General features: G+C 32.0%; 1 protein-coding gene across 1 annotated transcript; it reads right to left on the bottom strand.

Annotated features, from left to right (window-relative positions):
* Positions 1-6,663: 6,663 nt before the first annotated feature.
* Positions 6,664-7,353, bottom strand: LOC112526478 (pectinesterase inhibitor 9-like). Its single transcript, XM_025136762.1, has one exon. It carries the CDS (start codon positions 7,351-7,353, stop codon positions 6,733-6,735), a length of 621 nt encoding a protein of 206 aa, XP_024992530.1. The 3' UTR covers positions 6,664-6,732.
* Positions 7,354-14,777: the final 7,424 nt, after the last annotated feature.

Genomic DNA, 14,777 nt, shown 5'->3' with positions numbered 1-14,777 from the left:
GGACTCTGGTTATCGTCTCCTTCCAAAATCCAAAATCCCTATTCTTCCAAACTCCAAAGTCCCTCTCCCTCTTCACCCTCATCGGCGACAGGCGACAGCTCTCCCTCTCCGGACTCCGGCTCGCCCTCTCCGTGCTCCGCCTCTCCGGACTCTGGCTCTCCCTCTCTACTATTTTTTCTCAGTGGCGGACAGAGGTATTCTTCAGCCTTCTTCTTTACTATAAAATTATTTTCAATAGATAAAATTGCTATAAAATTGCTACACAAGATTAGGCTGTTTATGCTAGGCTAAGTCAAATACAAATTATACAATCACTGAATCACAGTTCCAATAACTTAGTTTGTAGATAGTTTTGGTTTTTTAAAAAAAATCCCCGTTTCCCCATTGGGGATCCCCGTTCCCCGTTGGGGACGGGGATGGGGATGTGATCATAATCCCCGGCGGGGACGGGGACGGGGATGGGGACACATATGGGGGATTGGGGACGGGAACGGGTATTGGGGTCCCCGCCCCGTTACCATCCCTAGTCAAAAATCTTACCTGGTAAGAACAATGATAAATATGGAGAGTCTTACTCCGAAAGTGAGGGTGACGACTCTTATCTAGATAAGTGTTTACAGGGTAAATTGTTGCATACGATATCATTTTGATGTACTACAATCTTACCCCAAATAAATTATAGTGTTAACTTCTAATGATAAAACGCTTATCGAGTAAGCATTTAAAGTTCCTATTAAAAGTGTTGTTCCTGGTTATCCACAATCACACATATATAATTATATATGGTTTATTAATTACTACAACAATTAGCTGACATTTCCCAATTAGTATTGGCAAGAAAGCTCAAGCCTTTTTGTTACAAAGTCACAAGTATGAGAACATTTATAAAATCACAAGTTCACACGAGAACAGTAACAAAATAAGATAATAAGAAAATGGTAGAATTACATATGATTTTATACTAAAATTATGTGTAAAATCACATATGATTCATGCAACCATGTCAGGTTGTGGGTCACGTCGCCTACACACCCTTGCGTTGATCGTTAGTGTAAAATCACATGTGATTTTGTACGTAATCAGCCATTTTAATTTGTCCTTTTTTGTTTAGTTATTGTTCTCGTTTGAACCTCTTTTCTTCTTATCTATACTATATTATAAAACATTTGACAAAAACTCTTAAAAACCATTTTTATGCATGAAATCATGTATATTGATGCATATTACTTAAAATTCAAGATTACAAGTAAATTATGCATATGTATAACTTATTAAAACTCCATGTTTGAATTCGTGTAATTAACTGCGGATAAATATAATCAAATAGACGATAAACATCTCATTTTAAAATATAAAAGATCTAAAATATAATTAGAATAATTATCGAGTTCTAACAAAATAATTAATTATTATCTTTATAAGAAATTATATTATTAAATCATATAAATTACTTTGTTATTAAACCTAAATTGAATTATAAATAAAAAAATTAAATAAAAAATTACACAAAAAATAGGAATTTTAAATAGTTAACTTGATACTAATATCGATATATTTTTGTCAATTTTTTATGATATTTTCAAATTTATATTTTATTCAAAAATAAAAACATCATCATTTTTTCAAAATCACATAAAACCATACTATAACATCGACTAAGATAAAAAATAAAATGAAATATTAAAATGAAGATGTATCTCGCTGCATTACGTGAGTACCCTTCTAGTTATATATGTGTGTGTCATGTATTTTAAATTATTAACTTTTAAAAATAAGTTCGAAACATAAAATAGAAATCCATAAAATATCATAAATTTATATTATAATATTAACGAATATCATAACCCAAACATCATTTACCTACAAACAAAGTAAAATTACATAAACATCAAATTGGTATTAAATTATTCACAAACACGAAAAATAATATAAGATTTTTTTTATTAACCTAGATATTCAATCCGCTATGTAAGTCAACTAATCTTAAGACGACCACCTGTTTTGCACGTAGCCTGGAGTCACCGCATTTAAACTTCCATGACCACAAAGGGATTTTTGTTCATCATTGAATTTGAACCTGAGATCTCCTGGCAAAATAATATAAGATTTGGTGTTAATTGATATTAAAATTGGTGCAAAATTTGGGATCCAAGTATTGGATGGAAATGATCTTATAACGTAATATTGGTAATTTTCGAAAAAGCTCGCCGTAATAATCGATATGGCGCATCGTGTCTCAAGTCTTGTGTCTAACGTTCAGTTTTTGCAACATGATATCTGATTTTACTTATTTTTTTAATGTCTTATTTATTATTTTTTAATATATAACTTAATTTAAATATTGCTTAATATCATTGATTTATCAAGTATAGTAGAAAACATATATTTATGTGTATAATTATATATACGATATAGAGATTCGCCGTCATAAGTCACGTCTTGAAAAATGTTGTAACCTCGGTGTAGCTTTCAAAGCTTAAGACTTGACCGTACCGCCACATCATATCTCACAGTTATTAAGAACCGTTTGGTATCCTACAATAACGAGATTAGACATAAAATAGTCAACGGAGATATGATTTGACCAGGAACACTTGAGAGAACAAAAAGTAACGATGTTCATGGAAACTTGTCTTCACCAAATGAAACAAACAAGTTACTTGATTAATAAACATCATCCTTCTTAATTACATGTTTATATTTATTTATTTAATATATATATATATATATATATATATATAAGTTATTATGCAACCTTTTACATTTGTACAACCAATACAACTCAATCTCAACCGTTCATTTAATTTGATGAATATGTGATTTAATAAAAGTTTTGATTGTTTCATAATATATAAAATATTGATCATAATTAATGAACGTTAGTCATATTCCATAAATATTTAAATTATAATAAAAGAACTCTCATCATTTCCATAAATATCTCAATTAATTGGGTTGCATTGGTTGTACAAATATGATGAGTTGCATTTAAAATAGAGAGAGAGAGGTATATTTCAAATGCAACCATGTCCATTTATACAACCAATGCAACCTAATCAATTGAGATATTTATGAAAATAATGAAAGTTCATTTATTATGATTTGAATATTTATGGAAGATGATAGAGTTCATTAATTATGATCAATACTTTATATTAAGAAACAATCAAAACTTTTATGAAAGCACATATTCATCAAATTAAATGGACGGTTGAGATTAATTTGTATTGGTTGTACAAATGTAAAGAGTTGTATAATAACTCACCTCTCTATTTCTCTCTCTATATGTATATATATTTGGAACAAAGGATATATAACTTTTACAAAGGCTTGAGTTTGAAGGCCATTGATGATCATACGCGTTGGAGTATTGGAATGATCTTTGAAGAATGAAAGTCAACTTAAATTGCTTTATAATTAAGTGTATATACTAACTTGCCTCTGAAAAACGAGGTATATTAATTAGACAGGAAAATTAAAGTCTCCAAAGTCGTTTGATAAAAATCCTTAATCATTCTAGTCCATCCCATGGAGGGAATGAGACGGTTGACTAGTAGTATCGATGTTTTAGTATCAGTAACTATGTATAAATCTGGTGGCAACAGGCAAAGGGATATCGTTATCGCCACCACAAGAAACAAATGCTTTGGTAGTATGCTTTCGGATTGCTTATAAAAACAACTTATTGACTTATTTCAGTGTGACACCAGTAATAAGCATTTTTGAGTGTTTTGTTAAACAACTTATGCCGGTGTCAAACAAGTAATAAGAAGTTTTTGAAGAAGTTAAACCCTTTTAACTTATAATAAGTTGATAAGAGCTTTTATAGAAAAACATAAGTTGTTTCAAATAAGTAATCCCAAACACCCAATAAGTACATAATTTTTCAAACATCCAAGAGTAATTAAGTGTGATCCTAAACTTGATCCACCGTTACAAACATCCAAGAGTAAATGTAAATTTCTATTTTTTTAAAAAAAATTAAAAGATTATTCAAGGGTAATAAGGGAAACATGAAAATCTATTGAAACCTAATATTCATTCCACACATTTAAATTGGTTTTCTAGTCATTCCTCTCTTGGGATAACTTAAATGTCATCATGTCCACAATATCTACATCCACGATCTGCAATATTTACCTAAATGTCACTATGTCCACAATATCCACATCCTAAAACGTAGTCAGGGAAAAATTCCTGTTCAGATCTCAATCCTATACTTTTTCTCAAATGAAAGAGAGAGAGAACTGCTATTGAAAGAAGGCGCTCTATCTTGCTGGAGGCAGATTTCAAAAAAAAGTGTTCCTATTTGTCAGGTTTGACCAGAATCCACACAACCCTTCCCCAACCGGAGGGCAGAAGATCTAAGAAGGCGCATGCCATCAAATGAAAGGAAGGGCCCAAACCGTATCTGCAATATTTACACAAATGCCACAACGTATGCAGTATCCACATCCGTAATGTTGCGGACCTTGCTCAAAGACAAAAAAAAAATTCAAAAATTCCACCATGTTAGCAAGTGGCACCGTCGCAAGCCGTCGTAATTGCGGGCCTGAGTGAATATGATAATATTTTTCTGTCTTTTAGCCAAGTCAACAATATTACAGACGTAGATATTGCACACGTAGTGACATTTGGATAAACATAGAAGAGAAATGGCTAGGAGACCAATTTCAACGAGTGAAATAACTATTTGAGTCAATTTCCCTTCAAGAAATCTGTTTGTTTACATGAATATCTGTTTCATATCAAGTGACGCATATTAGCAGACCCCATATGTATGAAATCTGTTTGTTTACATGAAATATGTTCATTTGCATGAAATCTGTTTCCTTAATATGTTCATGAAATCCAGTTTGCATGAGATCTGGTCAATGAAAAAATTAAAAACTTTACCGTCTGAATCAAAGTTGTGACAAGATTGAACATCGTTTACGTTTGGTGATATAGTACAATGCTCCATTCTATGAAACTGCAAAGCTTCTCGATAGTGATTTTCATCATCCTCAAAGACAGGATTCGGTGCCATCGAATCCATCAAAAAATGGTCCTTCGAAAAAACGTCGCTTACGTAAATTTCATTAATTGATCGAGACGGATCAACCTGTATCAAGAGCGATTCATGTGTGAGTTTGAGATTAATGTGATCATCAAAGGTCCAGATACATTCTTACGCTTCTCACCTTAACTCTCTTTCTCACACGATACTTCGCGTATTATAATAATCCTCACTAGTTGTAACTCACGTTAAAGTAAATAAATTACTTCTCCCAAATTATTTGAACTTTTGTCTACGGCAAAATTTTCTAATGAGTATAATGTTATGCTACTTAGCAGCTTAATGGGACTTATAACTTATTCATTAAGCTTTTTTTTGTGGTGGGCTTTATGTAGAAAACCAACTTTTTTTTTCCAAACATGTCTCTCCTAATTAAAAAACGTGATCCTTCAGATCATGAAAAACTTTTCCAATCTATAGAGACAACTTTATTCATTCAAGACTTGATAAATAACCAACCAAACCCCTAAATCGGAGATAATCTGGTTGCACCAAGCAAGACATGGTGTTGTTGAACTTGAACAGTTTTTCGTACTTTATTATTCGTTTTTGAATTAACCGCTCTGTAGCAACGCCATGTCGTCACAACAGAGAGGACGACTTTTACATCACAATAGGTTGCTTAACTAACGTTGTTGATTTGGTTTTATCGGTCCTAGTTATTTTATATAGTTGTCGGTGACGGTTTTGACTTTTATCGTCGTGACACATGATCTCAGATCCTGACATTTAAGGTTAGAATTAATTTGCGGCTGAACGCACATCTCCTTCTATTGTTCGAAAAAAGTTCATGCTTTGGTACTTGTTTCTCATCAACGAACTTCATAAAGGCCCTCATTCTCGTGTTCCTGTATGGATACACTATAATAAAATTGGTTTTTATAAAACGTCTAAACGTCTTAATAGTTTGATTTACAAGATTTAAGTTTATTGGACCAAACAATTGTTAGTCCTATTTAAAAACGTTGTAATAAGTTTATATGACACTTCATGTTTATAAAAATGGTAGTCCTATTTACACCCCCAATCTCTAAGCGTCTCAATAGACCGTTTTATAGGACTTAATTTATAGGATTAAAATATAAAACGTCATATCTAAAAGTGTGGTAATAAGTTTATATGACGCTTTTGCGTCTCTTAACAAGATTTTTAGGACATTTTTAATACAACGTGTTACATTAACAACTTTATAGGACTCTTTTGAGAAAGTGTTCTATAAACTCAATTTTTATAGGATATTTGTTTTTATAGGACAACTTTTCAAATAGTGTCCTATAAAGTTGTTAATGGGACGCTTTATATTAAAAGTGTCCTAAAAAACTTATTACGACATCAAAAAACGTCATATAAACTTATTAAAACATCTTTAGATAAGAGACTTTATATTTTAGTTTTATAAATTAAGTGCTATAAAGCGGTCTATTGGGACACTTGGAGATTGGGGTATCCTATATACCCAATTTTGTTATAGCGTTAGTTATGTAACCATATCCTGTGAGTATGTTAGGTGATAGGTTATGATACTAATTGAAACTTTTGTATTATAATCAAATGTATACAATATTGCAACATAATTTGTACCACATTAAACAAGTACAACATAAGAAACAGCCAACCAAGTGACCACAAAAAATTGTAACATAATTAGAAATAACACACTTTAATCACTACATTTACGGATTCTTGATGCCACGAGATGCACGATATCGTGTCGTGAAATGACTAAACATCGCAAGAGAATTGCTAGCCAGTTGTTTCACATTCAAAAACCTCGCTTTAATCATTGCCCGTTCCCTTCGCCCGATCCCATCCCCTATCATTCCGTCAATGCACGTGCTCGCATCCGTCAAGGCCGCGCTAACCCACGATTGCACGTTACTTTCGTGCCACACGAAATTCTCGTCCCCATCTTTTCCCATTCGTTGCAACTCCTTAAAAGATTGCGTTATTTGGTCCACTCCATCATTGATTCGATACATACATTCTTCTATTGCTTCGGAGTCTCCAAAACTCTTGGTTTCGTTCAATTTCTTCGCTACCATTTTCAAGTAGGTCTTTGTAACCCGCGCTTTCGATAGGCATGTGGCGAGTGAAATATGAGCCAATAGTTGCGGGCTTGGAAGGCCGGTTTTGGCTACATACGGCAAAAGGGTTTTAACGCATAGTTCAGGATATATCGCTGATCGACACTGTAATGTAAGATACATTCTTGCACGAGATCGGGACTCGACAATGGTCGAAAAGCCGAAGATTGTGAGAGAGATGAGCAAGAAAGAGAGAAAATTGAGTGCCATTTTTGTGTTTGAGATATGAAAATTGGAAGGGGGAAAGAAGGTGTTATATAGGGGAGTTGGCACCTGCAAATTCGAATGATTTGGTGCTTTACGTGCAATATGTGTTTCATATCACACATGTAACTTGGTTATGGAAATTAATAATTGAAATAATTTATTATAAAAAATATTTAATAATTCTGGTAATCGATTGTATAGAAATCAAGTAAACCTTTTTTACGTAATATATAAATGACGTGGCACCCATAAATATAAAATGTTTATTGTACTTGTAAAAAATAAACCTATAAAAGATATCATCCGTAAAATATTTTTTTTAACTACAAGTGTGGTGTCTGATTGGTTTGAGCTTGAGCTCCAAAGATCAAAAGTGTCTGGAGGTCCCAGGTTCGAATCAAAGGAGAAATAAAAATCTTCTTGTGGTTATGAAGGTTCAAATGCGATGACTCCGGACTACCCGCAAAACGGATAGTTGCTCTGCGATTAATCGGCTCGTTTAACAGGTTGAATATTCAAGTTAATAAAAAACGTCTATTTTAAAGATCTCTGACATGTAGCTCGATTGTTAATGAGGTGAGATAACTATTCCATTTAAAGGATCATAGTAACATATATTAGAGTAAATTACATTTTTAGTCCATGTGGTTTGTTTAAAATTTTTATTTTCATCCTCGTGGTTTTAAAATTACCATTTTCATCCTCATAGTTTATAATTCATTTTCATTTTTTGTCCTTATAATTAAAACTTTTTTTGTACCTATGGTTTACAATTTATTTTTATTTTCTTTCCTTATACTTAAAAGTAGTGTTTAATATCATGAAAATAGAAATGAATTACAAATCATAAGGACTAAAATTATAATTTCAAAACCATAAAGATAAAATTCAAAAATTGTAACGAGCCATAGGAATCAAAAATGTAATTTACTCCATATAATATGATTCGTCACAATTTAAAACACAAAAAAGTTAAAATTGTGACATGTCAAACTCAAAGTCAAAGTCAATGTAATTAAGTAAGTAAATAAATAAATGAAACTTGTCCTGAGAAAATGAAACATACAAGTTACATATTTACAAACATCATCCTTCCTTCAAGGTAAATAACTTTTACAAGACTTGATAAGGGTTTCGTGTATCTGTTTAACTTTTTTTATAAATAGAATTTTTTTAGAGTATGAAAAGGCGTACACGTTAATCTGTGAGGGGTATTTCGTGATATTAGAAAATACAAGAAACATCAACCATAAACTGAAAAAGTCCCTTAAAGTAACTACAAGGGTGGTGCCTGATTGGTTTGAGCTTGACTCCAAAATTCAAAAGTACCAGGAGGTCTCAGGTTCAAATCCAATGAGGAATAAAAATCCCCTTATGGCCACGGAGGTTCAAATACGGTGACTTCAGACTATCTGAAAAGCAGGTGGTCGCCGTGGGATTAGTCGGATCGCGTAGTGGGTTGGATATCCAGGTTAATTAAACAAAAATCCCTCAAAGTCAACAAAAAAAAAAAAAAACTGAAAAACATCTCTCGAAACGATAAATTTCAGCCAAAACCAAATCAAACGCCTAAGACGTAGTTTTACGTTTTGCTTAAAAGATCGCTTCTATTTGAAAAAAATGTATTTTATTTCCCAAATCAACACAATTCATTTTTCCTTGGGTCAAACTATATTGATTTTTCCACATAATTAAATCCTGACCTTACGAATATTTGATCCTTCTTAAAAACACATTTGTTCAGCAAAAAATCCCGAATCTTTACGGTAAGACCGGTCAATGGTGGATGATGGAAATATGAGGTGGAGTAATGGAGTGATTTTTGAGGACGAAAGTTATGTTAAATTGCTTGGAGCTTAATTAGTACACGTGTTTAAACTTATTTATTTTAATTAACTAAATTAAGGTAACGATTGTTTTTTTAAAAGATGTTGAATTTTGAAATCTTATTTCATTTCTAATTTTTTATAAAAAGTCGTGTTGAAGTCTGAAATCTGGATCAATAAGACTGTTTTGTTTTTTATAAACCGATAAATGTCTGAATTTATTTAAATTGTCTATTTTACTCGTTAGAGAATCATAGTGTTGAATTTATAGATAAAGTTATATAATTTCACATATTTATTTATCATTATTACGAAATTTACATCTAAATTATATAATTAGCATTTATTTAAACACAAATATGTCATGGACGGTTTAACACTTTTAAATTTTACTAAAATACATCAATTGAGAGATGTGAGGATCAATTTGGTAATGATCAATTGAGAGAAAAGATCGATTAATGTTAACTGATTGAAAAAAAACGTTATTGCTGAGGGTCTAGAGAAAAATAAAAGACAAATAAGAGGTTGATTTATCTCTTACTAGATAAGAGGATAATAAGACATAAGTGTCTTTGAAAAATTAGAAGAAAACAAACAGTCTAAATCGTCATACCTTTTAATGTATCTGACTAATTATTAATAAGAGGTTAATAAGAGCTATTTTTTACAAACAAACAAGAACTAATTGTTTATAGCATGTCCATCCTATTAGGTATAATTTCTCCAAAATACTGAAATAAAAGTAGAAAAAAAAATCTTTAAATAAAATTATATTCAACTATAAAAGGTTTTTATTTATTTTGAATATTGTAAAACAAATTTTAATCTTAAAATACTATATACCTGTACATATCTGTTTTTTTAAATACGTAGCATTCTTAGTTTATTCTTCAGAATAGTATTTAGAAGAAAAAGACAGATTCCAACATATATCGAGGGGGTGTTTGGAATTGTTTATTTGAAACAACTTATGTTTTTCTATAAAAGTCCTTATCAACTTATTTTAAGTTATAATGGTTTAACTTCTTTAAAAACTTTTTATTACTGATTTAGCACCGGTATAAGCTGTTTATCCAAACACTCAAAAGTGCTTATTACCGGTTTCACACCGCAATAAGTCAATAAGTTATTCTTATAAGCAATCTCAAATACCCCGTGAACAGAAAATGATTCAAGTCTAACCGATATAATTCCACCCAAGTCACCAAATCAATGTTGTGACTTGATAATGTTGTAAATCGCTACGATTTTAGTTGATAAAACACACATTTTATCTAATATTACTGGGATTTTGATTCATCGAAATATCTTACTCATTCAGCCACTGATTAAAGCAACAACTAAAAAGGTCTACAATTTTATTGGATTTGGGCTTTTACGAACAGCCATTAGAAAAAGAAAAATGGGCCTGGATTTAAGGTTTAAAATATAAAAAATAGAAGGGATCAAAATGTTTTAAAATATGTTTAAATTTAATTTAAATATGGGGATTAATATCTCGTCTCCGATTTATTTTTGGGTCAAACCCCGATCCTCATCCCCAGTCAAGACCTAATTTTAGAAATTAAATAATATATATATATATATATATATATAATACACAATATATTAATAAAATTATATACCGGGTACGGGACAGGATGGGGGATATGCTACCCGGCCCCAACCCTGGTTTGAGTCTATCGGGGATCCTGGCCCCGATCCCGGGACCCGTTTTAGCGGGGAATCTCCATCCCCGTTCAAGTCAGGTGAGCCGGGTTACCCATCGGATCGGGGCAAATCACCATCCCTCAAAGGGTGGTTGTACCTTCTGCATTCAATTGGGTAAAGAACTATCTAAAGGGATATGACGGTTGGCGTGGGGTGTGGGGGCTCGACTGAGCCTCAAGTAGTGGTTTTTATTTCAAATAATGAACGTGATCTGCACTCTTTTAGTCTTCGGTGTTCTAGTTTCATTGAATAAAGTAGATACATTTCATTGAGAATGACATGTAACAAATATCATTAGTTTTGAATGTTTTTTCATATTCATTTTCTCTTGTGAGTAATTATTTGGTTATAAAGCTTCGGTTTTTTACTCATGATCGGTAATTAGTGCAACTCCTCAAAATATATCGTCTGCTAGTGTCATTTGTGCCAAATAGATTTTTGTTTTTAAGTCCGTCTTAAGTTTATATTGGTTTGATTGAGGGGGTGTTTGGGATTGCTTATTTGAAACAACTTATGCTTTTCTACAAAAGTTCTTATCAACTTATTATAAGTTAGAATGATTTAATTTCTTCAAAAACTTCTTATTACCGGTTTAACACATGTATAAGTTGTTTATCCAAACATTCAAAAGTGCTTATTACCAATGTTACACCGAAATAAGTTAATAAGTTGTTTTTATAAGCAATCCCAAACACCCCCTGAGTAGCTAATATGTAGCACACGTGTAAATCAATTTATCATAAACAATTTGTTTAACACCGACTCCCTAAGAATAACAAATATCGAGCCTACCCTATCACTATGAATAAGTGTGGCTTTTAAAGTGAAACCTTGTTGTGTGTTTGACGACGTGTACAATAAGTTTTTGACGTCGTTGTCAGCATTGCTTAAACGAGTTTTATCTCTTTATTTTCTTTCAAAAATCGTCCACGTCTTATAACGAAAAATTGTCGTAAGATTGGTTGAGATATGTTACTACAAGATATGAAAATTAGTTAGAAAAAATAAAGAAAGACACTACAACAAAATTGGGTTTTACATGACACCGAAAATGTTAACTGTTCAATAGATTGTTTTATATGATCAAACAATTGTGTGTCATATATAAAAGCGTTCCAATAAGTTTATATCTTTTTGGGCTTCTTGACAAGTTTTTCAGAACACTTTTAAAATAAACTGTCGTATTAGTTTTTTTACATGATACTTTTGATAAATGTCCTATAAACACATATTTTTATAGGACATCAGTTTTTATAAGACATTAAATATTACTTAAGATATCCAAAAGTGTCATATAAACTTATTGCAACACATTTACAAACTACACTTATGACATTTAGATATTTTTGGAGTCATATAAACCCGGTTTTGTTGTAATGAGATAAGAACCTATTGTTTATCAACCTCGATGATCAGTGACGTAGGAAATCGTTGAAGCTTGTAGCACTCACGGTTTCCTTAAGATATGTTCATCCTTTTTTCCATGCTACACTTCTATAAGTCCGATTTTGTTGTAGTAAAATTAGAACATGTTGTTTATCAACCTCGATGATTAATGACGTAGGAAATTGTTGAGGCTTGTAGCATGCACGGTTCCCTTAAGACAGTATTTATTATCTCTTCTGTGTTAGAGATCTATGAACGTCTATATCCCAAATACATCAACAAAAGATAACTTCGACAACAGGACCACCCATTACCCTAACCAAGCCTTCTCTTTGACTTCTATTAGTAGGGAATGACGATCGCACCCACGTTCAGCTATCTATTAATGCGTTCCCACCTGCATGCCTAACCGCTAAGGTCCATCTTAGTGAGGGGCGGAAAGCCCTCACAATTATATATCTTTTATTTTTTACGGGAACTCAGTGAAAAAAGTTTGAAGAATAAGAAAAACATTTTGGTGTTTTTATGTCACAAAAAGAGAGCGTAGATTATATTTGTGTTAATTTTATTATTAAATTAAAAATTATGGGATTTATTGAACTTTTCCATTACCAAATTAGAAGTGTTAAACTCTCGGTACGATCTATTAACCCCTTTAGGTTCCATGGTCAAAAAATGTGAGAATGGGGAGTTTCAGTTTTCAGAATTCGTTCTGCTTTCCGTAATTAGAAGGATTTATTGATGGTTAATGAAGATTAATTAGGAGAGATAACGTTTAAACGGTTTCCTTGTTTAGAGGGGTTTCATTACTTGGATCAATTTTGTTCGCTCATGTTGCCTTTCCGTGCTTTTCTAATTAAAGAATCTTATTATTTATTTTTTTATTGACATAAATAGACCCACTAAATCGATGGCTGATTTAGGTTTGTATAGTTTGTACAAATGTGGAGGTTTGCAAATGATCTCTCCTGTATATATATTGGTACACACGTTTGTAAAATACATACTTTGAAGTATTTGAATTTTTAAGAGGTAAATCTTTTTTGTCGATTTAAAACCATTTAAGCTGTAGTGATTGAGATTTGTCCAACTTTGGTTTGTTCGTTATTTACTTGTATAATCAATGCTTATGATTGAGTTTGTATGACATTTTGATATACAAATCATGTGAATATAATTTTGTTGATTTTTATAAATAATAACGATTGTTGGACATATCACACATTTAATTTAATAAGCATCGCAAAATGCTTGGTATTGAGTTGTTTGGATATTTTTGGGACCAAATCATACCATTTTTTTTATCTTGAGATGATTTATCTGAGAATCGGATGATGTGTTTGACACATCCCTATTTTGGTCCATAAAAGTTTCTAAACATTGAGGAATCATGTTCTTAATTGACTTACATAGACTTTTATTAAACTGGTTTATAGTTGAGGATTTGGTCAATTTAGGAAAATTGTCCAACTTTGATTGCATTATAAAACAAAAAGGTTTCACTTACGGAAAAATCCATCGAAAAAAGCTCTAACTGATGAATTAGTGGTGGATCTCAATGTCAGATAAAGTATGGTCGGTGATCTTGATTACCGGCGGATTACGAACGGATTTTCAATCACTAACGGAAAATTTATCGTAATCCGTCAGTGATGGTCAATCTGTCGGTGATACGCCACAAACCTATCGTTAATTACTGATGGAAAAATTAATTGGTGAAGCCTCTTTGTTTTATAGTGTTGTTGAACAATTATATTTGAACATTGAAGTGCATATGTTGTATAATTACTTTGGATTTTTCCCAATTTTCGATTGTACATTTTTACTTGGATATAGGGTTGCACATGGGTTAGGTTGGCCGGATTGAAGACATTTGAACAACCCAATCAAATGTTTGCAGTTTGGAAATCTCAATCCAACTCAACCCAAGCAAAACTATAACCCAACCCGAACCGTACAGGTTGGATTGGGTTGAAATTTTGGTATATCATTTTACAATTTAGCTAAATGTTTGTGTTTAAAAGAAGTAAAATCAAAGTGAGAACATATAAACAGGCTAACAAACTCAAAAAAATGAATGTTCATACAAATAAGAAAGTAAATTACATTTGAAATTGTAATATAATTTTGATATAGCTAATTATGGATTAGTTTAATATCTAATATACATATGTTAATCAAGGACTTAAGAATCATATTAAATCCACAGTATAGAAAGGCATCCTGTTCATCGAGTTGGTTGGGCTCAAATTAGGGGTAAGCATAGGCGGGTACCCGCGCTTTTTGACAGGAACAGGAACCGGTGGTTTTTGAGATATTGGAACCGGAACCGGTTAGAACGGTTCTTAAATTTTTGGAACCGGAACCGCCGGGAACCGGTTCCGGGTACCCGCTTCCTAAAATATTAAAATTTTGTTATTTAGAAATAAAAAATAAAACATTGTCAAAACACTAAATAAATAAGCAAGAATACAAATTATACAAAATAATGGTTACAAATAT

The sequence above is a fragment of the Cynara cardunculus genome (genome assembly GCF_001531365.2).
Source record: "Cynara cardunculus var. scolymus isolate 2C chromosome LG 14, CcrdV1, whole genome shotgun sequence".
NCBI classification, from domain to species: Eukaryota; Viridiplantae; Streptophyta; class Magnoliopsida; order Asterales; family Asteraceae; genus Cynara; species Cynara cardunculus.
The sequence above is the reverse complement of the archived record's forward strand: the minus strand, read 5'-3'. Positions and strand labels throughout refer to the sequence as shown.

Coding starts and splice junctions, on each gene's coding strand:
- LOC112526478 (XM_025136762.1), bottom strand. CDS start 7,353: ATGGCACTCAATTTTCTCTCTTTCTTGCTCATCTCTCTCACAATCTTC.